Source organism: Argopecten irradians, unplaced genomic scaffold, assembly GCF_041381155.1.
Source record: "Argopecten irradians isolate NY unplaced genomic scaffold, Ai_NY scaffold_0204, whole genome shotgun sequence".
NCBI lineage: Eukaryota > Metazoa > Mollusca > Bivalvia > Pectinida > Pectinidae > Argopecten > Argopecten irradians.
This window is the reverse complement of record NW_027187671.1, coordinates 2,794-29,695: the sequence shown is the minus strand read 5'-3', so window position 1 is coordinate 29,695 and position 26,902 is coordinate 2,794. Positions and strand designations below refer to the sequence as shown.

Here is a 26,902-nt window from a genome sequence, read left to right as displayed (position 1 = left end):
TATCTTTGTATAATGTAAAGGTTCATTTTATTATGGAATATATATACAAAATAAACACCATTTATGTTAAGGTCAAAATATTGCAATACATATCACAATACAGCTGTTGTGTATCACACAAACTATCGTGGTACGCTTCTGCCGTATCGTGGCAGCCCTAGCACCGGAGGATATCAAAGGAAAATCAGTCGTGATGTCACCCAACGTCACGTCAGTGCACAAATACAAAATTAAAGTGCACACAACATATCTGTCCAAAACCCCAATAGACAAATCCATCCCTCTGGTAAATCCTTTAACCTTGCATATGGGGTCATCGGTCATTTGAGTAACATTTTAATTTAATTAGTTATTACCAATTTGAATAATCAGTATGTTAAATTTATAAAAGCAGCATGGATTATGTAAAATGAACTATCTTGAAATTATACATTTTCTTCATTTCTTACTCGCGATAAACATACAAATGTGGCTAAAACTTGAACAAAGCCTAGCTATACATAGGTAAAATCTTGGCTTAATCCGAGTACCAAGACACGGCACCATAAAACTTTCTCAGAGAAATCATGCATATACATGAATAAAAAATCTAAGAATAGTTTTATAGTCGCCTGTCAGTAATTGTTACTCATTCTAATTCCTAATTAAGACAAAACTTGATCTATTACAGTCTGTATATATATAATGCTAAATTAACTTTTAGAGGTATATATGAGCTGGCAACTATTCATGCTACTTGGATGAATTATACAAATTTAATATAAACTTATTTTTTCTTTCTTTTCAGTCACCGATGTTTGATGGAAAGGTATGTATTCTGTATATTTTATAAAATACAATATAGTAGTAGTAAATGCGAATGAAATAAACATATCAAATGTATGTGTTTTTTCATAAAGTATTCATGTGTTCATGCCTTGGAGTTATATATATATATATCATTATATAAGTATTGTATTTTTGTCTACAATATTTTTTTTTCTGATATTTGTTGAGTGGAAGCTTAAAGGTCGAGTATCTGTAAATAGTTTGTAGTATCAGTATAAACACCTTTACCTTGTATCCATGTAGGCCGCAGTATATTATATTTGCAGGAATGTTAAATTATTAATTAGTATCCAATTAGAACAAGGCTTTTATGATTGATTCTTGGTCTGGATTGAAAGAAACATTTTCTCTTGAAACAAAAGGTAGCTTTCATGAAGACATGGTATAATTTGCTTTCCAGATTCCAAATTGGTTTCATTTTGCCTGCTTTTGGAAGCGTGCCAGAGTTGAAGATGCAAACCATATACATGGATTTGATGCCCTGAGATGGGAAGACCAGGAAAAAATAAAAGAGAAAGTGGGAGGTATGTATATTTATGTTGCATAATACTCGTATCGTTAGTGCAGCAGCCAAGGGAAGTGACTGGATTATGTTTTTGACAGCTGGCCATGGTTTAATCTCTGGATCAGGGGATTGAAGTATGCATGACTGAAGTCATCTTCTTTTCTGGGAACTATGGCTGCTCTCCAAACCTGGCACATCATGAAATGACGTTTAGTTGTTTGTATTTATTTTTTATAGGGTTTTCTCCCCCTACATGGAAAAATGGTGTAAATTTATTATACAAAATAATGACATTACAATAGAGCCCTAAGCTATATTGGTAAGGGCAGATAACTATGTAATATGCAAAAACAGACTAAGACAAAGTACTGTAACAAGGCTGATTCTACTGTACTTTTAAGGCCGTTAAATGGCCCCATTCCCCTTCTAGTGGCCCCATTTTAAATTGCCTGATTGTTCTTAAATTCCTAACAGCTTCCTAAAGTCATAAGATTATCAGGAAATTTTGGTTCCATATTTGATGTGTAGCGCTTGAGTGCAAGCGTCTATGACCAAAATACCAAACACGCTGAGATGAAACAATTTGTGTTTAAAACATTAAAAAGGCAAGTCGGATTTGTAAAAAATGATTTGATGGATTGATATTACAACACAGACACATTGTGTTTTCCTAGAAACATTTGAACGATCATCTGGCAGTCAGCACATAGGGGGTAGGCTACAGTCTAATGTCACATCTGTCACTTCATTTATCACTTTATTATTTGCTATTTAATTGAAATAGTAAGTAAATAAAACGGTAATGACTTTGGGTCATGTAAATAATGATATCTCTACAGATTTTGCAAAATTTCCCTACAACTTTCGTAATGTAATATGAACAGTTCACAGGTCGTCGCATTCAAAGTGAAACTGAAGTCTGAATATTGAATTATGATGACAATTTTCTCGGATATGGATAAATAACTGATTTAGTTGCATGTTTTTAAAAGGTGAAAGCGATGTTGCTTACACCAGAAAAAAATAAAATACTTTTATGTCAATTTGTGATGGATGGCAGTTAAAGGGACAATTCGGTCTAAGAGAACATTAAAATTTGTACATATCTTGGAAAAAACCCCAGTTCTAACTGAAATTAGATCAGCCGGTTTTACTGTGATATGGCAGAAAACCCATGGTGGTGAAATGTGTGTGAAATATTCAAACTCGCTCGCTGTCCGCCATTACATGTTGTGGTCAAAAGTCTTGTATGCCGAACCCTGTCCCTTGCTCGTAAAGTAATGCAACTTTTGTCTAGAACTGCTCAAATCGCTCTGACAGTAGTGTGTTTACCTTATTAGGTGAATTGTCTTGCCTAAAAAACATTTTATCACCTCCTCTCAGTGGTTATGAAGTTCATTTGTTTAACGTGCGTGACTTTGGCTCGGGTACGGGTACAGCGTATACATGTACCTGCTTTATCGTATTGATCAACGATTTGTAATTTCAATGGTATCAATTAAAATACTTAACAATGACGTGGTATTTATCAATATTTTATGTTATATGTTTCATAAGAAATGTAGAACAATACATTTATGCTATATTTTGCTTCTTGGTTATGTAAAAGAATTAGCCTGAGTGAATTGTCCCTTTAAGAAATCTTTCCATTTCTGATGTTTTTACGTAGACAAAATCTTCACTTAATATTCATGACATTATTTCTCCAAAAATTCTTTGATTATATTGAAAATGTTATATCTAAAAGCTTGACACACAAAAACATTATGTTAATAAATATAATTATATAATATTAAATCTTTATTGTAATAGACAAATGTTAGATTTCATTTAAATGAGAAAATGTGGTGAGGTCGGGAAAAAAATTCCCCTAAAAATATGAAATTCCCAATCCAGCTGCCAGGGGTGTCGTTTGAGAAATGGTCGAATCGGCCTTGTGTAACCAAACATAATATTGATTTATTTTTTAAAATGTTGATGATAAATGATAGATGGTAAACATTAAATTCTGTAGATTGCAATAGATGCATTACACTTGTGTACCTAATGTTTAGGAGGCGGAGGTGGAGGGGGAGATGCTGGAGGAGCTGGTGCTGCTGGCGATTATGAAACAGAATATGCAAAGTCTGGTCGCAGTGGGTGTAGGGGATGTGGAGACAAGATAGCACAGGTAAAAAATGTATTAATATGTCACCAAAGAGTGATATAAAATTCTTTTACCCTTCTGTCAATAGGAATTTTTATCAAATTCTAATATTTAAAATGAATGTTTTCTAAGACAGAGACTGTCTTTTAAAGTTATTCTAGTGTTGCAACATGTATTAAAATATCATTAAAAACTAAAAAAAAAACCCCACAATTTTACAGATAAGGGATATTTCAGAGTTTTCTGCGCCATTGTTAGTTCATATGGAAAGTGCACTGGTGGTGCAGGAAGCGTATCATTGGAGCATTACCAAGTAATTTGTGTGTCTGTAATGACAGGGTCAAATTAAATACAGATAAATGTTTTTGTTTTCAGGGAGCTGTGCGTATTGCAATAAAAGACTTTGAAAGTGAAAGAGCAAAACTGTATGGTCCTCAGAATCTATGGTACCATGTTGACTGTTTTGTGTCTGATAGGGAAGATTTGGACTTCACAACAGATAAAAACCCAGAAACGTAGGTATTGTTTAAAAATCTGGCATTTCTAATGGTCTTTAGGTATAACTTTTATGATCTGGTTAATTTTTCACTTAGCCTATTAACTATTGGGCTGGTAAGTTTATGACATGTAATGTGACTTGTGATGATCATTTATCATTCTTTGCTCTATTGATGCTCCTCATTAAAGAATGAATGGATTTTAATCTTTTTGGTCAGAAGCATACTTGAAAAGATTTAGCTCTGGTTACTGCTTGAAATAAACTAAAAATAATGGTTTCCTCCTGACCTTGTTTAATTTTTTTAACTCTTATATTATCTCAATGCTGCCTGTTTACACTTCTTTGCAGAATTAAAGGATTTAAAAAACTGAAGAAAGAAGATCAACTGGAACTATTGACAAAGCTTGGAAAAGGTGAAAAGAGGTAAGCTGAAATTACCTTATTGTAAAGATGCTACAGTGTCGACACTACAGTCAAACCTGTCTATAGAGACCATCCAAAGGACAAAGAAAAGTGATTTTTATAGCCAAGTGGTCTGATACGAGGATTTCAGGATACCAAAATGACATGAGCAAAATAAGATTTACCCTTGGTTAGTCCTGCCTTCCAGTGATTGTGACATCATAAAATTTACATTAATATTTGATGTCAGAATTACTGGACGATGGGACTTTAATTGACCGTAAACCTTTCTTCACCCACGTCATTATGGAATTTTGGAATTGACGTATTGTGTGGTGGGTCATGTTAGTCAACAAAACTGATGTGCCAAATTTTTAAAAAGAGACCAGCATAAGAACAATTACCAGGTCAAATGTATTGAAATAGTCAGTTTGGGACCTAAAGAAATTGATCTTGATAAGTAGGTGGTCTTTATACTGAGGTGGTTCCTGAGACAGGTTGTACTGTACTATAAGTTGGGGTTCATCTACATCTTGAGCCTGTTGTGTATTATTGAAATTCACATTAAAATATATCTTCAGAAAGAAGAGAAACAAGTATCACATATTTTTTTTCTGGTTATTCAGTAAAAAGAGAAAAGCTGATGAAAAAGGTGCCGCTGGTGGAAAAAAAGTTAAGAAAGAAGAAACAACAGAGGAGGAGAAAAATCTTAAGGTAGATATGGCTTGTTCTGTAGAAGTTATTAGTTATTAAACTTTGATGACAACAAATCATATTTATATAAAATGTGTATAGAGGAAAACAATTAATTATAATCATAGGAAATTAAAAAGAAAATTGCTGTTGCCAAATGAAATAACATCAGGATACATTGGTATTTGTTTGTCATAATGTTTTATTATTTTATGCAGGAACAAAGTCAGCTGATATGGAAATACAGAGATCTGCTCACAAACGGAGTTTCTAACAATGCTATGAAAATTATGTTACAACTAAATGGTCAAGAATTACCCACTGGCGAAAGTCGTGTAAGTTTTGTTAAATGACCGAAATAATTAAAATTATAATGAGATAGTACATAAAAATGAATTAAAGATGCTCCGCTGCTGACAAATGGTATTTTTTCACCATCAAAAACAGGAGAAGACGATTTAATATTTTTCTTTGGTTACAAAAGTTACTTACTTTACACCATTACCACCATTGAAAAGTTTGAGCTTCTAATTTTACTTCAAATTAAAAATATGAAAAATAATTAATTGCATCCCGAAAAAATTCCGTGTCACTGTATCCTATCTGGAATGAATTACTGATTGCGCATGCACCAAAGGCGAAATAAACTATTTGTCATAATTTTTTGTGTTAATTAGACACATATATACACGATTAAACATCAATTATTGTTCAAATGATGAATATCATTTATGCTCTGTCGGCGGTGGAGCATCTTTAAATAAAAGACATTTTGCTTAGGGCTGTTCCAGCAAAACATATATGGCACCCAGGGAAGGCACTTTAAAAAATAGTATGTGCCATGGTGGGTTCAAAATAAAATCACTTCTGTGCCAGGGTGGCGTTTCAATAAAATCACTTATGTGGGTGGGTCTATCTGAAGCATTTGTAACCTTTTGAAATAAAATGCAAGTTTTATGTTTTATAATGTTGCTCAGTCATCCTGACTACAAAAATACAAAAATAAATATTTAAAAAAATGTTAATTTCTGACAATATTTAATGTGTAGTTCATCTTCAATAAAAAACAATTATTTTATTTTCTGAGTAGTTTGATATAATAATGAGGACTATTTATCTAAAACATATTTATATTCATTCAAACTTGACAATGGTACAAAGAAACAATAGATTAGTTTTGGCAAAATAACAGATCTTTATTTAAATTCACTGGTATTAAGTCGAGGAAAAAGTTGCAGTTCACAAGCTTAAGTGTGAATGTTCAGATGTCTACTTTTGCATTATGCTTGCGAAACACTTCAGTATGTTTAGAAGATTTTACGCTGGTTCTACAAGGATTGTATACTTATACAAATTTAGTAGTAGATGCAGCATATCAAACAAAAGTTCACTGCACCATATACAGTGCAATTTTGTCCTAGGACTCTTTGGTGATGCTAGAAATCAAAATGTGTAAATCCAAATACAAATCGGAGTGAAATAAAAAATTAAATCGCTTCTATGCCATGGTCTTGTTCACAAAAAAATAGATATGTGTGTGGGTCAACAAAATTGAAAATCACTTCTATCGGTGGGTCTCCCAATTTCAAAGTGCCTTCCCCCCCTACCATATATGTTTTACTGGAACAGCCCTTACAGAATAAAAGAAAAATAATAGCTAAATATATTTGTTTGCATAATCTTTCCATGATGAATGTAAGCATTGCTCCTTTTCTGTTTAAACCTTTTCTTTTGTAGCTTCTTGTTTAAGCTCAAATCAAGATGTCATTGTCTCTTTTAGCTACTGGATGCCTGTGCTGATGCCATGGTGTTCGGAGCACTTGAACGATGTCCAGAGTGTAAAAAGGGTCAACTTGTATACTCGTAAGTCGTGATGAAATGGGGGACATGATAGTGTTAATCATATTTCATATAGGAAAGCAGACCAGAATTTAAGAGAAAAATCTGAAATTCCTTAACTTAAGCAATACTGATGAACCTGGTCCCATTGTATTTAATGAATTTGTATGATCATGGGGCAATCATAGGTATGAGCAGGTCCTGTTAACAATTGTTACATGTGAAATGTTAATAAGAAGAGTTTATTTTCAAAGAATTTGAGGGAAAATTGTAAATTTGAGTAATATATAATGGGTGCTCAAAAACATGAGAGTCTTACTCTTTTTTTTCCATAACCTGTGGCTTAAAAATGTTCTTGATTGATTTTTGATGGATCCCTCTTAGGGCTGTTCCAGCAAAACATATATGGCACCCAGGGAAGGCACTTTAAAAAATAGTATGTGCCATGGTAGGTTCCAAATAATATCACTTCTGTGCCAGGGTGGCGTTTCAATGAAATCACTTCTGTGGGTGGGTCTATCATAATCTGAAGCAGTTCTAACTTTTTGATATAAAATGCAAAAATTTGTGTTTTATAATTTTCGTGTCAGTCATCCTGACTATAAAAATAACTATTGAGAAAAATATTAATTTCTGACAATATTAAAGCATTGATCATCTTCAATAAAAAACAATTATTTTATTTTATGGATGTTTTGATATAATATTCACAGAATATTTATCTAAAACATATTACATTCAATCAAACTAGGCAATAGTACAGAGAAACAACAGATTAGTTTTGGCAAAATACTTTTGTCAACAACAGGTCTTTATTTAAATTCACTGGTATTATGTCGAGGAAAACATGTCAGTTCACAAGCTCAGATGTCTACTCTTGCATTACGTTTATGGAACACTTCGGTATCTTTAATAGATTTTCTGCTAGTTCTAGGAAGATTATACCTTTATACAAATTAGCAATAGATGCAGCAAATCAAACAATAGTTCACTGCACCATATACAGTACGATTTTGTCCTAGGTCTCTTGTTAAATGTTAGAAATCAAAATATGTAAATCCAAAAAGATGTCGGAGCAAAACAAAAAATTAAATCCCTTCTATGCCATGGTCTTGTTCACAAAAAAATAGATATGTGTGGGGGTCAACAAAATTGAAAATCACTTCTATCGGTGGGTCTCCTAATTTCAAAGTGCCTTCCCCCCCTACCATATACGTTTTGCTGGAACAGCCCTTATGATTACACCTCCTGTGTGAAAAAGTTGTATTGATACTTTTAAGAGTTCATTTTATTCTGTCGGAACATAATGAAATTAGGTCATCTTGTGAATGGAAATGTATTGATGACTTCACTTTTGCAAGCAACATTTGTATGTCATTTGACAGAGCTGTAGGGTACAAGTGCACTGGAAACATGACAGAGTGGACCAAATGTATGTATGTCACAAAGACGCCCAAAAGGAAAAACTTTAAAGTGCCCAAGGAATTCCATGATGTGCCATTTCTGTAAGTACCTAGCATCAGTCATAGTAAAGACTGTGCCTTGTACTTGTAAGAGTGGGATGTCAGAATAATGTGAGTTATACATAAGAATTACCCTATTGCAAAGAGTCACAAAATGAACATTTATTATCCCAAAACATTTCACACATGCTACACACTGTATACAAAGGAGGCCTTCCTTACATGAAACTTGAATTCTTTATATACCAACAGATAGCCAAACACTTTTAATGTTAAAATGGAGACCAAAAGTTGATTATTTGGATTCTTTACATTAAAATGGCACTAACTATTCTCAATTAAAATAATTCTTTAAAGATGCTCCAACGCTGACTGATGGTATTTTTCCTCTACCAAAAATGATTTAATATTTTTCTTCAGTTACAAAAGTTAATTTCTTTACACCATTACCACCATTGAAAAGTTTGAGCTTCTAATTTTACTTCAAGATAAAAATATTAAAATTGATTAATTGCATGCCGAAAAAATTCCCTTGCGCATGCACCAAAAGCAAAATAAATTATTTTATATCATATCTTGTGTTAATCAGACATATATATACATGATTAAACACCAATTATTGTTAAAGATTGTGGACCAAAACAATGTAAAAAAATGTACCTGACATATATCTCAGATATTTTTACCTTGATAATAAGACATTTGGAAAAAAAAACAACATTTTCAATAATGCCAATAGCAAGAAGCCTTATTCAATCATATGATTTAAAACTGAATCTAAAACTACTGCCTAAATATGCTCTTTTATCTTTTTTTTTTTTTAGCAAAAATTTTAAGTTTGTGAAGCGAGACCGAGCATTTAGTTCTGCTGCAGTGGTAGGCTCACTAGACAGTTCTATGGACACTGTGGATTCTGGAGCTGGGTAATTATATACTGAGTCTGTTTAAAGACACAGTTGTACACAAAATCCTATTTAGAACACCTTTTCAGTGGCAAGTTTCACTTGGCGCTGAGGAAGTTTGTTTTAATTTTAAGATGTGTAGCAAGCTCAAGCTCTGTATCAGACAGTTGTTGGGTATTGTCATGTTTCCTGTGCTTTTTCTTTTGGACTTCTGAACTTTCTTCATAATGTAATCCTTCGATAGCTACATGTTGATAGAATGTAAATAATTGTTAAAGAAACAAACAACATGACTTTATTATTTTATCAATGATTCAGTTGAACTTGTTTCTTGTTTTAGATCATCGTCGTCTTCACAGTCTCTGGAGGGAATGAAGTTTGTCATAGGGAAAACAGAAAAGGCCAAGGATGAAATCAGTCGAGAGATAACAAAGCTTGGAGGATTCGTTGTCAACAAAATGGCTTCAGATGTGGCAGCTTGTATTTCTACTAAGAGTATGTTTTATAGACCAATATTATAAGTTGACAAATATGATATAGTAAGTTATTAGTTATAACAGCAACCATATAGAGAAATGTTATTAAGTTTTGTTCATATGAATTTAGCCAATCATGACTGTTGAAAATAGCCAATCTAGCCATCTAAAGCATAGAAATATAAAAAGGACCTTGACTATTGTTTTAGAAAATTAGGTTTAATTTTATGGAAGGATAAATTTAACTTGATACTAAGGAACCTCTTGTAGAAATACACTTCCCAACCTTTTTAAAAACAAAAGTGTTTTGATAATGACACTGAGATTTGTGTCAGAAGCAAAATCTCTCTATCCAGTTGGTTTTGAGATACTGACTGTTAATGTTTTACTCTGAAAACTTGACTTTCCTTTAGCACCATAAACGTTACATCCTGAAAAAAATATTTGTTTATAGAATGTAAAACAGAAACAAAGTGACAAAACTAAGACAAATTTTGTTAGATATAAATGAATGTGTCGGGTTGGATAGAAATCAGCACACACTGCCAAAGCCTTAAATTCTCTTGCTAAATCTTTGATTTATTCAATATAATTTTAGTATAGATGAAATGGTTTGTACATTTTGAAGTTGCCTTCACACATTATAGAGGAAGTAGACAAGAAATCCAAGACAATCAAAGATGCAGAAAAGGCAGACATCCATGTTGTTGACGAGGGATTCCTAGACAGTGTGCAGAAAGGCGGGGCCTTGCTCATGATCCAGAGTCACTCTATTGCTCCCTGGGGTGCAGATGTAAGAGATTTTATTTTGTTTTATTGATATTATGCAATATTTCATATTCACAGATGTTTTATAGATATTCTTGAATTATTATATTCACAGATGCTTTATAGATATTTTGGAATAATCTTATTTACAGACTTGATTTGCCATGAGAAATTTGAAATCATTGTCAAATAAATATTTTGATAAATGATAGCATTAGATATAATTGAGCAGTATAGAAAGAAATGTGGATTGAAATGAGTGTGTCCCTGTGTCAGTGGGTATAAAGAATATTTTTGACTTTCAGCCAACACTACGTGTGAGCTTACCTTCTTCAAGCAAGAGTGGTGAGAGGAAGAGTGGCAAGAGTTACGGAGCCTATAAAGCTGCTGCAGGTATGAAACAGGGAAGCATATTAGTTAGTTATTAGTCGTTACTTGTAGAAATACATGGGGACATGTTTTAGGCATCAAAGACTAGCAATTCTAACAGTATAGCTCAACACAATTTTTAAAGGTCATGCACTTACAGTCAATTGATACAAAAAATCGATAAGGATGTATGACTGTGTGAAAAACATTTTGTATGGAAGTAGTCCAGATACACAGCCCTGTTGTATATGACTGGGTTGTCACATTAACTTCCTAGAGCAGAACGCCTTCTGATGACTGCAATGTGTCGAGGAAACCTTGCAGACAGATACGAGGTGAACAAAATTCCATAATGCATTTATTATCACAGATTTCTTTCGAGGTCAAGCAAAACCTCCATAATACATTCATTATGTCAGTAATATTTCAATATCCTTGTTTGTCAATGGACAAGCGCTGGAATATTACAGGTAAATGATATGCTTTGATTTGTATTATTTAGCGGAGAAGATGTATACTAAGAGTGTCCCTAAAACAATGAAGATGACGGTGAAAGGTGGCGCTGCTGTAGACCCTGATTCAGGTGAGTAGTTTTAGAAGCCTAGATATTACTGTATACCAACCTATTTTTGTGTGTGATTTAATTTCACTTATATCATAAGCGATTTCAAATGCAAAAATAAATTGCTAATAGATCGTATCAATTTTTTTTAAATGGGTCAAGTAGAATCTTGTAGATCTAGATCACAAAATCAAGTCACAATGAAAATAATTTTGTTTTCAGGACTTTGTCCAGTAAGAGATGCATTCTTACTAATTTATTGTTATATATGGATTCAACCTGTAGCATGTATATCTGGTTCTATCTGGTAAAGTTTTACATTCATCATTAATATATTATCCTGTTTTGTCTTTATTCTGTTTTGTGTATTTATAGGGCTAGAGAGTTCAGCACACATCTTGGAAGACCAAGGAAACATCTATAATGCTGTTCTGGGAATGGTTGATGTTGTAAGGGGAACTAACTCTTTCTACAAAATTCAAGCCCTAGAGAAAGATGGAGGTGGGAGGTAGGTGATTTGAATATGATTATGTTTCAGGTTACTATATTTTAAAATAGTAACATTACTAACATTTTATACCCCTGGCAAGAATATACTGTATAGGGTTCTTCAATGTCCTCTACTTTAATATACAGTTATTTTAAAATATTAAAAGGCCTAATTAGCCTGAGCAGCAGACACAACTTTGTCCGGCAAACTACTCCTAAACTACCAGACAGATTTCGATAAAATTTGGTACACAGAACCCTGACATAAAGGGGAACTGAGTAAACTATATAGCATTCTGCAATGCCCCCTATTAATGGAGTTATTACTAATTAAAAGGCCTAATTAGCCCTCTAGCGACAGTTCTAGTTGAAATTGCTTCTGTAACAAAGTATTATGATTAGCGTTAGAAATTGGACGTCAATGAAGATTAATTTCTGGATTCTTCTAACAGTGGCATTTCTGATTCAGTAATAGGATAAACATACTGATGCAGAAATAGTCCCAATACATGAGAGTTCTCTCAATTTCTGTTATTATCCCCCGCCCAACGAAGTCCATCCGTCCGTCCGTACGAATGGTTTCCGGAGCATAACTCTAAAACCAGTAGAGACATTTCCACGAAACTTCATACACACATTGGTCTTATGGTCTAGTAGTGCCTTTTGCTATTTTTAGGTTTTCATTTTTTGCATTTTTTCCGTAACCATGGAAACATTGCTGAAAATATCATATTTTTGTACCAGGTTCGTTTCCGGAGCATAACTCTAAAACCAGAAGAGATATTTCCACAAAACTTCATAGACACATTGGTCTTATGGTATTGGTCTTATGGTTTAGTAGTGCCTTTTGCTATTTTAAGGTTTTCACTTTTTGTACATTTTTTCTGTAACCATGGAAACATTGCTGAAAATGGCAGATATTTGTGTAAGAATCGTTTCCGGAGCACAACTCTAAAACCAGCAGAGATATTTCCATGAAACTTCATAGACACATTGTTCTTATGGTCTAGTAGTGCCTTTTGCTATTTTTAGGTTTACATTTTTTGCACTTTTTCTGTAACCATGGAAACATTGCTGAAAATATCATATTTTTGTACCAGGTTCGTTTCCGCAGCATAACTGGAAAACCGGTTGAGATATATGCACTGAAATTTATAGGCACATTAGTCTTATGGTGTAGTAGTGCCTTTTGCTATTTTTAGGTTTTCCCTTACGTACTTTTTAGCTCACCTGGCCCGAAGGGCCGGTGAGCTTATGTCATGGTGCGGCGTCCGTCGTCCGTCCGTCCGTCCGTCAACATTTCCTTTAAATCGCTACTTGTCATAGAGTTCTGCATGGATTGTAACCAAATCTGGCCACAAGCATCCTTGGGGGAGGGGAAACTGAACTTGTATGAATTTTGGCTCTGACCCCCCGGGGGCAGGAGAGGCGGGGCCCAATAGGGGAAATAGAGGTAAATTCTTTAAATCGCTACTTGTCCTAGAGTTCTGAATGGAATGTAACCAAATTTGACCACAAACATCCTTGGGGGAAGGGGAACAGAACTTGTATAAATTTTGGCTCTGGTCCCCCGGGGGCAGGAGGGGCGGGGCCCAATAGGGGAAATAGAGGTAAATTCTTTATATCGCTACTTGTCCTAGGGTTCTGCATGGATTGTAACCAAAATTAGCCACAAACATCCTTTTTGGAAGGGGAACAGAACTTGTATAAATTTTGGCTCTGATCCCCCAGGGGCAGGAGGGGCAGGGCCCAATAGGGGAAATAGAGGTAAATCCTTTAAATCGCTTCTAGTCATAGAGTTCTGTGCGTATTGTAACCAAATTTGGCCACAAACATCCTTGGGGGAAAGGAAACAGAACTTGTATATGATCCCCCTGGGGCAGGAGGGGCGGGGCCCAATAGGGGAAATAGAGGTAAATCCTTTAAATCGCTACTAGTCATAGAGTTCAGAATGGAATGTAACCAAATTTGACCGCAAACATCCTTGGGGGAAAGGAAACAGAACTTGGATAAATTTTGGCTCTGGTCCCCCAGGGGCAGGAGGGGGCGGGGCCCAATAGGGGAAATAGAGGTAAATCCTTTAATGGCTACTTGTCATAGAGTTCTACATGGATTGTAACCAAATTTGACCACAAACATCCTTGGGGGAATGGGAACAGAACTTGTATAAATTTTGGCTCTGGTCCCCCGGGGGCAGGAGGGGCGGGGCCCAATAGGGGAAATAGAGGTAAATCTTTTAAATCGCTACTAGTCATAGAGTTCTGAATGGATTGTAACCAAATTTGGCCATAAACATCCTTGGGGGTAGGAGAATAGAACTTGTATAAATTTTGGATCTAATACTCCGGGGACAGGAGGGGGGACCCAATAGGGGAAATAGAGGTAAATTCTATATATCGCTACTTGTCCTAGAGTTCTGCATGGATTGTAACCAAATTTGGCCACAAACATCCTTGGGGGAAGGGGAACTGAGTTTGTATAAATTTTGGCACTGGTCCCGGGGGGCTGGAGGGGTGGGGCCCAATAGGGGAAATAGAGGTAAATCCTTTAAATCGCTTCTAGTCATAGAGTTCTGTACGTATTGTAACCAAATTTGGCCACAAACATCCTTGGGGGAAAGGAAACAGAACTTGTATGTGATCCCCCGGGGGCAGGAGGGGGGGGGCCCAATAGGGGAAATAGAGGTAAATCCTTTAAATCGCTACTAGTCATAGAGTTCTGCACATATTGTAACCAAATTTGGCCACAAACACCCTGGGTGGAAGGGGAACAGAACTTGTATGAATTTTTGCTCTGACACCCTGGGAGTAGGAGAGGTGGGGCCCAATAGAGGAAATAGAGGTAAATTCTTTAAATCGCTATTAGTCATAGAGTTCTGCATGGAATGTAACCAAATTTGGCCACAAATATCCTTGGGGGAAGGGGAACAGAACTTGTATAAATTTTGGCTCTGGCCCCCCGGGGGCAGGAGGGGTGGGGCCCAATAGGGGACTTAGAGGTTAATATTAAAATTCCTAAGAAACAATGAACCTGTATTCAGAACATTACTTGGCATTACAAACCAGGTGAGCGATACAGGCCCTCTGGGCCTCTTGTTTCTGTAACCATGGAAACATTGCTTAAAATGGCAGATTTTTGTGTAAGAATCGTTTCCGGAGCACAACTCTAAAACCAGCAGAGATATTTCCATGAAACTTCAAAGACACATTGTTCTTATGGTCTAGTAGTGCCTTTTGCTATTTTTAGGTTTTCACTTTTTGTGTTTTTTCCTGTAACCATAGAAACATTGCTGAAAATATCATATTTTTGTAGCAGGTTCGTTTCCACAGCATAACTGGAAAACCGGTTGAGATATATGCTAATTTTATAGGCACATTAGTCTTATTGTCTAGTAGTGCCTTTTGCTATTTTAAGGTTTTCTCGCACATCGGACAGGGAAATCTCACATGATACCCGGTGCTAGATTTTTCTATCTCGTCCGATCTGTCTGGTACCTTTACGCGAATTTTGGCGGAATTTTACGCCATTCATGTAACAGTCCGCGCATGTGACGTCAAACTCTTGAACCGGTGACGTCACAAGCGTCAGCTAGTCAATATTATTAGAAATATGTGCATTCAGTTATTTACCATGCATTGTTTGGTTGTTGTTTTTAATTATGAAACAGTATGTACCGATTGATCATCGTTTGTTTTTGATATAACCGAACTATGTGGTTATCTCGGGCTAAGATTTTGTAACATCCCAACCTCGGCTAATGCCTCGGTTGGGATTATGTTACAAAATCTTAGCCCTCAACTGAGATAACCCGATCTCGTTCACTTACAGGTAACAGATTTTATTATTCCCTTTTGTACTTTTTTCTGTAACCATGGAAACATTGCTTAAAATGGCAGATTTTTGTGTAAGAATCGTTTCCGGAGCACAACTCTAAAACCAGCAGAGATATTTCCATGAAACTTCATAGACACATTGTTCTTATGGTCTAGTAGTGCCTTTTGCTATTTTTAGGTTTTCACTTTTTGCGCTTTTTTCTGTAACCATAGAAACATTGCTGAAAATATCATATTTTTGTAGCAAGTTCATTTCCGGAGCATAACTCTAAAACCAGCAGAGATATTTCCATGAAACTTCATAGACACATTCTTTTTATGGTCTAGTAGTACCTTTTGCTATATTTAGGTTTTCATTTTTTGTGCTTTTTCCGTTACCATGGAAACATTGCTGAAAATATCATGGTAAATGGTAAATGTTAGGCCAGACTTAAAATAATGTTGGTTTGCCCTTTTCCGACCTGGAATTTTCAGAATGGGTCGGTAGGTAGGAAAATTATTTCATTTTATTTTGCAAAACTCAAACTTTTAGTTTTGACTCAATTACCACAAATTGTCCCATCATTGTCAAAACATAGATTTATCACTGGATGTCACAACAATTGAAAATGTCCATTGTCCGCGTGTAGAACAATCAAATCACATGCAATTGTTATGACGTCATAAACAGCTGTGACTCGCACTACACATGATGTGTCAATACAAGTACAAGACGTATAAGAAAAATAATCAAACATGGGCGTTTTGTCTGGGCAGTGTTAGCATTGAACGTCTATACCCTCGGGAAAGAGTCTTTAAATATTTTCTGGACCATCGTACATCAACTGAATTTCAAAAAAAAAATCCATAGTCCGACGGTGGACTTCTATCTTTGACCCTTGACCCCAATATTCTGACATTCGACCATGTTACATTCGACTACCAAAACGTTTGAAGATCCATGGAATGATTTCAACAACGCAAATAAGACCCCCCACCTATTTTGACACATTTTCAGACTTAGGGGGGATGTCTGCAAATAAGACCCCCACCTATTTTTCAGTTTACTGGATGATGGATTTGAGCAATGGAGTAATTAAAAATATCACCAAAATGACTTTGTATCGGAAATTCTTTTTGTTTGTTTTATCGGCATAGAAAAATCACGTAGGAAATAACTGTTTGTGTGCTTGTTATTTTTGTCATTTAATTCAAGTTAATTCACGGGTGATTTAATTTAATTATCAATAACTACGAATTGTGGGTAGTGCTCATATTTACTTTGAGGTTATTTTCGACAAAATACGCCGATATATGTTTTCATGAACATTTCATATCGGCATGGTCAACACGTTTTAGTGTTCGTATGGCTTGTCATTTTTTACATGAATCGGCAAAGATATTCGTCATTGATGCAGATCGTTTCTGCAGTCGTAGATTCTAACTCAATACAATCATTACCTAAAACATCTACTTAAGGCATTTACAGTTTCAAATATGTTTATTTGTGAACGTAACGTACCTGTAGTTCACGATCAGTTGGAGAAACCATGCTTTACTTTTCGGCCGCTATGTTTTGTTTACGCAGTCAGTATAATATGATTAGCCGCAAAGTTTCGTATTTTACTCTGGAAACAAAAATACTTGCTACGATGTTTTAATGCAGTTAATACTTGGATAAATATCTGAAATATTATCAAACTATCGTCGTATCAATAGCAATACCGATCAAATTCCCAAACACCCGGTGTGAAAATGTGAAAGTATGGCTTCAACCCGGCGCCATTTTCCTACACATGTGTGTACGATGTTACAAACAACTGCATCAGTGCATGTCGGCACGTTGAAGTTAAATCACGATCGTTTGCTCATTTGGCTGAGACAAATGTACGTAATTTTGAATTTGAATATTTTTAAATAAGGCGAAACAAAAATTTATACCGTAATTCATCAAAGGTTTTCACACAGCACTGGAAAGTACACGACAATAAAAAAAATTTCACTAGAAATTATTATTATCATAATTATTATTATATATTAATTATTAATAATAATAATTTTCAATAAAATTTTTTGAGTCGGGCCGATTTTCATGGGTCGGTCGGAGGAGGGCAAACAAACAATATTTGAATTTAGGCCTTACTTTGCAAAACTCCACCCATCTTTGTGTATATAGTCTAATATAAATGTCAAGGCTGTATACCTGATTCAACAATTGCAGCCCCGCTCTACTTGAATTATACTCCATCTTTCTTTAGCTCAACTTCCTTTTTCCTGTTTTTTTTTCATACACATAAGTCTCCACAATCTAACTTACTTCAGCTTTGATATCTCCATTGGTGGGGGATCTAAATGACTATGTCCTTATTGTGATCGGAACTCTTGGCTAATATTGTACGTGTTCCTTCCAGGTGGTGGCTGTTCCGATCCTGGGGAAGAGTTGGTACAACAATTGGCAGCCATAAAATTGAACAGTTTGGTTCTCGGGTTAACGCCATGAGAGCCATGGAGAATCTTTATATGGAAAAAACTGGCAATTCATGGGCAAACAGGAAAAACTTTGTAAAACAAGCCAACAGATTCTACCCCCTGGAGATTGATTATGGTCAGGTGAGTTCTCCAATAATGATGTTTTTATACAAGTTTTATCTGTTTGGATATTTACTGTAAACAAACTTATTTTTGTAGGGACTTAATTTGGCATTTTAACTTTTCACACAATTTATAATTTCACGATTGCAAACCTCTTTGGTAAGGGTGCGCGATATATCCAATATACCGGTATATTGCAATATTGTTCACGACGATATCATATCGCGATAAGAAAATTGGTTGCCAATATACAGCGATATTTCTGAAATTGTAATAAAAGGTATTTTAAACATTTAAACTATATGTTAAATGCATATAAGTAGTTCATAAGCTCCAGTCGTGTCCAGAAGTGATAAATCATCGATTTGTATTAGATATGTAAAGTTAATGTACTTCCGGTGGAGCAAGGTTCAAAATTAACAGAAGCTAATGTTGAAAATGCTCTAATACCTGACACTTTTTAAATTAGCGTTTGAAATATGGATCAAGGACGCAAATTGTATATTTAATAAAAAATTCACTAGGCCGGATGCTACCGAAAGTGAGGTCGACGGGTTGTCAGATAGTCCCCTGAAAAAATCAATAACTTATCATGCAAGAAATCACATAGCAGTTGGGCTGAAAACTATAAAAAAATGGATACAAGATTTACTTATTGATATTGGTTACAAACTTAAATATGATGGTAATGAGTGTGTTGCCTGATGTGGTATACAATATGTAAAGAAGACAACACGGACACAAGTTCATCAATAACTTACCATTGACTTAAGCTTATGAATTTAAATTTTAGTTTTGTAGCCATTCATAACAACATCTACAGGGGTGAAGAAGCTAGGAGGCAGTATAACAACACATTAAATCAGGATGTTTGCTTTGCTTTAAATGGCTTGTAACTTTTAAACCTACAAGCATATTATTACTGGTCATTTGTAAAATGATTCAAAAAAGAAATGAAACACATTTTTGTTAGTTTCATGTTTTTATTTGACACTTAATTCTGCAATATATTGCGATATATCGCAATATCATTTTACATGGCAATACTTAACCCTACTCTTTGTTTTTTTCGCTAATACCTATATTTAAAACATTTTCTTCGGGATTTACTCTTTTGACGAATATGGCTGTGTTTTGTAGGATGATGAAGAGGCTGTGACCACCATTAAGGCTGGAGGAAGGTCCAAACTTCCTAAAGCTGTACAAGATCTTGTCTGTATGATATTTGATGTGGAAAGCATGAAGAAAGCCATGTTGGAATTTGAGGTTAGTAAGATAATGAACTTATAACGAAGGATTTATCTAGAGTTGATTTTAAATGACTCTCAGCTGTTGTGGATATGATTTAATGTTATAAGAATAATACAAGATTCTAATAATGTTATTTGCTATGTTGCTTAATATTAAGAATGGCTTTCAAGAATTTGAACTTGATTTACCTGAAATTTAAAGTCAACAAATGATGAACAGCAGAAAATATAGTAAACCATTGATAACTGTTATGACCTAAATTGCAGATTGATTTGAAGAAGATGCCACTAGGAAAGTTATCAAAGCGACAAATAGAATCTGCATATACTGTTCTTACAGAACTGACCGAGGTAAAATGTTGTTTCACTAGATGTTATAAAATAGGTATGATAGGTTTCTGTCTGGTACAAGATAGTCGAGATAACAAAACCACTATAAAACAACTCTCTCTGGTAATGGAACTATAATATCAGTTCTCAAATAATCACATGTGAATTGCTGAATGAAATTCGAAAATAAGTAGTTAATTAGTCATCCTTTGTTATAAAACTTAAAGGCTTCAAATATTCACGATTTTTTTTCTTCAGAAAAGTATATCAACATCACTGGAGAGAAATAAAATTAGTCATGATTGCAGTTTATATCATATATTAACTGAATTTATTTTTCATGGTAATTTAATTCATCATACATTTCCCTGTGTACCTTACCCTAAATTAGATGTAAGGAAGATTTCTTTATTCATTAAAAAATGTGAAAAGATAGATAATACCTATATTATTCATGAATTAGGAAGAAAAAGATAACTTTCTTTATTCTCATATTTTGATAATTCCTATAACAGTGCCTTCTTTCCTATTTATCTTGGTATTAGCTGATATCTAATGGAGGCTCACAAACACAGTTCCTGGACGCTACTAACAGGTTTTACACATTGGTACCTCATGACTTTGGTATGAAGAAACCACCTCTAATTAACTCTCTAGATGTTATAAAGGTAAGAGAACACTCCACCACTCAGATTGTAGTTCTCTTTAGACGAAAGTAAGAAATTGCTAATTAAGATTAACATTTGAATCCATTACGTTGGTTAAAATAAAAATATTCTTGATTTTGAAGAAAAATTTGAAGAATCAATTTAATTGGCAAGCACATCTGATGCATTTGCATTGAGTTGGAATTAAATGATACAGTGTGTAACATGAAATGTGTGAAAACTTTCATTGTTTTCGTGGTTGCTTTGAGACCACAAATATAAAAACAACAAATTGTTTAAGATAATCTTGTCACTGTTGCTTCATCAGCTAACCACGAAATTTTCTACCTGCAAAATTATATCAAAATTCCAATCCACAAAACAAAACAAAAAAACAAAATTGCACATAATATATTTCATGTACAGTATTCAGAATTTAGCTAAATTCATCAAGAATTAGTTACATTAGTGAATGATTGATCAGGGGTAATGGAATGTAAGATAAGAACGGTATAGATTAAACCCAAACAGTAGCTCCAGGGATGTTGTACCTTTAAGAGTTTGTTAATGTTGTAACAGACCAAGACGGAGATGATCAATAACTTACTGGATATAGAAGTGGCCTACAGTATGCTGAAGGGAGGTGACTCTGGCGAGGATCCTGTTGATGCTCATTATAGGAAACTCAACACAGAAATTGAGGTATTCCACTTGAACATTGTCCGAGTTATTCATTTAAACATATTATTTGTCTACATTCAAATTTAAAAACTCTATGAATCGTTGTTAGTAAATATCTGGCATCTTTGAAGCTGTTGATGCGATCATTTTAGAGTTTGATGTCGTAAAGCATGGTTATCATCAAAGCTTCATTTTATCATTATTATTTCAGCATTTAGACCTGAAGTCTGAAGAGTGCCAGAGACTTTTGGACTATGTAAAGAATACTCACGCTTCAACCCATAACCAGTATGACCTTGAAGTGCTTGATGTAAGTTCATTACTGCACGACACAATAATTCTGAATCCAAACTAATTTAAGGGATGTTTTTGCAACCAATATTTAATTTGGAATGCTAGACAAATTATTACTAGAGCTTTAAAAATTCTGATTATACCAACATTTTCGAAAAAGATTTGTTGTCATGGTAAAAAAATAAAGGTCTCTGATTTGTTGAAATTTTAAATGTAGTTAGAAAAAGATAAAAATTAGTATGCAGAGGTTTAATATAAGGGATACCAAACACAATGGTGATTTTTGCAAGGATCTATTGCCATGGTATTACAAAATGCAAGTCTCTTATTGTCAAGAGTTTAAGATGTCAGAAAAAAGATAAAAAAAAATGTTACATTACAGTACCTGAACCGTTTAACATTCCCAAATTTGCGTTTCGTTTGCATTTGCGTTATTTCCGTTAGCAATCGTTAGCGTTAGCAATCGTTTATCGTTAATCGTTATCGTTTGCGTTAGCAATCGTTAATCATTAGTTGCGTTTATAATCGTTTGCATTAGAAATCGTTTGCGTTAATCGTTAGCAGGATCCACTTCCGCTAACGTTAACCACTAAAAATAGAACCAAATGCCGGTGAGACGCTTAGACGATCCGGATTTACTGTTCATTACTTTTCTCCTAAGATATTACGTTTACTGCTTCGTGTAGAAGCGATCATTATAACATTTCTGAAATAAAAAAAATGAATTAAGTGTATTGTATTGCATTTTATATATATCTTTTGGTTGTATATATATTTGTTAGATGTGGTTGGAAATAAAAATTTGTACAGTAACAAGATCGCATACATGACGCTCCAATCCGTAAAAACGTTCTGAAATACTTTGTATTTATATGACATTTCATTCAGTCAATTTACAGAAATAGTAAATGTATTAATTATCAAAACTACAAAACTTAATGTGATTTTCACTTTTTTATTATTATATTATCAGAAGCATATATTATATATGTATATATGTTTCTGTTATTATTATTTCTGCGAAAGCAATTCAAATATTAACGAAACTGTCTTACAGAACATTAATGTCAAAAGCATTATTTCAGAAAAAATCCACGACATTTGAAAGATTACACACGAAAATAGCTAAAACAGATAATAAAAATATAAAAACGATATTATTGTTAGATATTATCAATGTACAAAGAATGGAACTCGGCAGATTTGTAAATAAATTCGTGAAGTTTAAAAATCATTAACATGACGAGTTTGAACACGGGAAGAGGTGAGATATTTGCCATCTACATGTAAATATTTTTTAAACGCAATTAATAAGTACTTGTATTTATATGAAAATGGAAAAAGGGAATAAAAAGATGTAAACGTTTGCATTTCTTCACATACAAGAATGTCCGTAATGTACGAGCATACCTACATCTACATATGCACATGTAGAACACGTGTACAGAATTCGAACTGAGCAGGTACGTTACATTGTAAGCCTTCACACGTACTGTACGCGTGTCAAATCAGACACGGATATACGTTTCTGCTCATATCACATAAAAAAACTGGACAATCGACTTCTCACACGTGTTCGTTGTTATTTGTACCTGGAATCACTTCAATTCCCAGCGTGACGCGCAGGGGTATTTTACCTGTACAGGTATATAGGTCACGACAGGTTTTACTTTGTGGAGACCCCCTGTCGCTGGCCAAGGGGGGAGTTCACCTGTAATTAACACCTTCTTGGGAGGAAGATTAACTCTATACCAAACTTACCTGTGCCCCGTACAATGTGACAGTACATGTATTTCAAAGTTTTAATGTTTACAATTATACTTTCTTATAGATTACGTTGGAATGAATTAGCTTATTACACTTATACATTGTATGAATAATTATTTGTTTGTAACTGTAAATTGCAGAGTTGCTTGATGTGTGAAATTTGATCAAATCACTTTGTTTCTTACACCGGTTACAAATATACGTAGAAAATTGTCGCAATAAAATTTTACAGTAATCTTTAATGTACATGTACATGTATATACATGTATGCATGTGCATCAATATCTTAATCAATGTTGTCATCAATGATTATGTATAATTGACTTAATTTGAATTTAGATAACTGGAACTGAAATATTTTCATTATTTATATCTTTATTATATGCATGAACTATATAATGAGAGAACCGCAAATGACGAAACACTAATTCAAATGTTTAATCTTTATTACAGTAGCTGTGGCGTACATGAATGTAGTACGTACATTTGTAAACATGTGCGACCCTAAAATCGATGCCTAGTCAATGAACTTTTATGTACACATATACTGTATATCTATGATCATGAATGCACATCCTAGTAATATAATCCGTTATGAAAAATCAGTGAAAATCTTTTATTCGTTATTTCAATACCATGATACTATTTAAAGTACCGGTATACGCCTGCTCGCTTCACTAAAATTATGACATTGTGACGGTAATATTATAAATAAAATGTTGTTGTAACAATTTGTTTGTTATTTCTTAAAATATCGGATAAATATGACTCTTACAATAATACAATTCTCTCTTAATACATACACGTAATTTGTAAACGTACGTGTAAAGTGGAAACCTCGTATCGAGTACAGTCGTGTTTGACTTCATTGTGTTATTATCAGTAAAGAGATGTTGTAATAATTTCTTATTCTTAAAATGTCGGGGTGAATGAGACACTTTAGAATAATACAATTCTTTCTTATACATACAGTTGCACATGTAATTCATTTTGTAAACGTACATTTTGTACCTGTAAAGTGGAAACTTCGTATTGAGTACTGTCGTCTTTGACCTCATCGTGTACGTATGTCCATATAGTTTTCATAGGCAAATGTTTATATGGTATACAGAATTTTTTAATCCTTAACATACTCCCGTTGTTCTTATACTCTCGTTTGTATTTCAGAACGTCAAGATCCGTAATTTATTTATCGTCAAGCCATTTCCGTGATTATAACAATGGTATTTCCGGTCTATGCTTTTTTTGATCGTTTTGCGTTTTGCGTTAGTCGTTAATCATTAGCCGGTATTGCGTTAATCGTTGATCGTTAATCGTTAGCGTTAGCAATCGTTAGCGTTAGCTAACGGACGGATTTTTTGCGTTGCGTTTGCGTTAGGCTGGGAACGTTAAACGGTTCAGGTACTGTAGGGGTTAGGATGGTATAATGTGGGACATCTGTAATGGTCCTCCATTACAATCAGGTCCTTTTTTTCATTTCCAGATTTACAAAGTGCTATTAAAATGTTTTTTTCCAGGTGTTCCAAATCATTCGAGATGGAGAGAAAGCAAGATATTCACCGTTCCGCGACCTTCCTAACCGCCAACTGTTGTGGCATGGTTCTCGCACCACCAACTACGCTGGTATCCTATCTCAGGGCCTGAGGATCGCCCCACCAGAGGCACCTGTGGTAGGTGGAAATATTGACAGCTTTTTGAAGTATTTTATTTAAGATCTTTTGTTTAACTATACACTAAGCTTAAGCCTGTTTCAGACATCAAGTTCAGGTGCTCATGATATGATATTCCCTGTTAACTTGTACATTCTATGAAAGGAATGAGTTGTGAATTTTTGTCTTAAAAGACTGGGTTTTGATAATTTTAGATTGCAAGGTGATTAATTAACAGACTCTTGTTTTAATTACATATCAATCATCATGCTTTTATCATACATTAGATTACTGAATATATTAATCATTATCATGAGTTTTTCATTCAATATTACTCCCTGTAAGCCAATTGCGCTGTAAAACATGAAGCTTAAAGATGCTCCATTGCTGACAAATGATTTTTTTTTTTTCAATATTAAAAAAAGGAGCAGACGATTTAATATTTTCTTCAGTTGTAAAAGTTACTTACTTTACACCATTACAACCATTGAAAAGTTTGAGCTTCAAATTTTACTTCAAGATAAAAATAATAAAAATAATTAATTGCATCCTGAAAAAAATCCGTGGCACTATGTCCTTTATGGAATGAAGTACTGTTTGCGCATGCATCTAAAGCAAAATATATTATTTTATAATTTTTGTGTTAATTAGATATAAATGTACACGATTAAAACAACAATTTTTGTTCAAATGATGAGTATCATTAAATGCTTTGTTGGCAGTGGGGCATTTTTAAGAATTATCATATCACATTAGTGATTTGTTTATAGGATTCTGAATGTAGAGTCAAAGGGCTGGGGTTAACTTCATAATATTGATTTTAGAAAATTTACCACAGTTTATTCTAGATAGAAAATTTATGAAATAATTTTTTCTCTTTCAGACTGGATATATGTTTGGTAAAGGTGTTTACTTTGCTGACATGGTTTCAAAAAGTGCCAACTATTGTCGAACATCTAAGAATGATCCTGTTGGTATAATGTTGCTATGTGAGGTAGCTTTAGGAAACATGTAAGTAAACAATTATGTTTGTAGGACAATTAACCAAAGAACTGATAGATCACGCTTTTCATAGTGAATTCTTTATGTTGGGCAATAGTTCATATCCTGGTTGAAGTAAGAGAGGATCCAATAGTGTTGTATATATCCATCCCATCCTGTTCTGCTTTGAGATATATGGAGATGGGGCATTTATTTCTTATAGATATTTTTAGTTTGCTGAAATCTGTGATGTGCTTAATTCACGTCTCAAAAGCTAAGAGGACTTTCAAAGAAGTTTATCTATGGAAAAAAAAGTTCTTTATTCCATTTCGAAAAAAATCATCTGATGAATGGCTGTAACATAAATAAAATATGAAATGTAATCTGGTGATTGTAGTTTTAAGATTTTTAAAGGAAACAAATATTAAATAGAGTTGCTTCCCTTTGTTCTCTAGGTATGAGAGGTTTGGTGCTGATTACATCAACAAACTTCCTAAAGGCAAACACAGTTGTAAAGGTAAGTAGTTTACTTATTGATACATGCTTTTTTATCCTGTCTGCCTCAAAATTTATATGTCAACTGTTCTGGTTCAACTTAAAAAAAAACCTAAACAGCTGACTCAATGGTAATTTCTGGCGAAAGCAAATTATTTGATAACAAGTTATATGTTATACGTTTTGCATTACAGGCATGACGCATTTGATTCTTGGATTTAGTTATTTAGCAACTGTTAGTATGATTAAGAAAATGTATTAGAGGTATGGTGTGCTCGTCGAGACCAGTGTTGATAAAAAATTTTTTTTTTATTATTACAGGTGTTGGTATGACATGCCCTGACCCCACGGGATCCCACACCCTCCCTGATGGTACAGTGATCCCCATGGGTAAGGGGATAGCATCTACCCAGGGCGATCTAGTCTCCTATATAACGAGTATCCTTTTTGTCAAGTTTTTCAA

The 26,902-nt window shown here is 34.2% G+C and overlaps 1 protein-coding gene and 1 non-coding gene across 2 annotated transcripts; both read left to right on the top strand.

Moving 5' to 3' along the window:
* Positions 1–731: 731 nt before the first annotated feature.
* On the top strand, positions 732–26,902 carry LOC138312091 (poly [ADP-ribose] polymerase 1-like; the record flags this gene model as incomplete). The annotated part of the gene is given in 26 exon segments (XM_069253148.1): positions 732–808; positions 1,229–1,352; positions 3,388–3,503; positions 3,855–3,994; positions 4,327–4,401; positions 5,007–5,094; positions 5,292–5,408; positions 6,854–6,936; positions 8,298–8,417; positions 9,200–9,298; positions 9,618–9,772; positions 10,401–10,546; positions 10,827–10,914; positions 11,393–11,473; positions 11,828–11,960; positions 18,165–18,363; positions 19,486–19,611; positions 19,863–19,946; positions 20,471–20,593; positions 21,152–21,274; positions 21,465–21,563; positions 24,832–24,984; positions 25,847–25,974; positions 26,400–26,461; positions 26,761–26,856; positions 26,859–26,902. Coding segments are annotated over 26 exon segments (2,817 nt in total), but the record flags the coding sequence as incomplete, so codon positions are not given.
* LOC138312094 (small Cajal body-specific RNA 8) lies at positions 11,106–11,235 on the top strand. Its single transcript, XR_011206855.1, has one exon. It is a non-coding gene; the product is annotated as a small Cajal body-specific RNA 8 (non-coding RNA).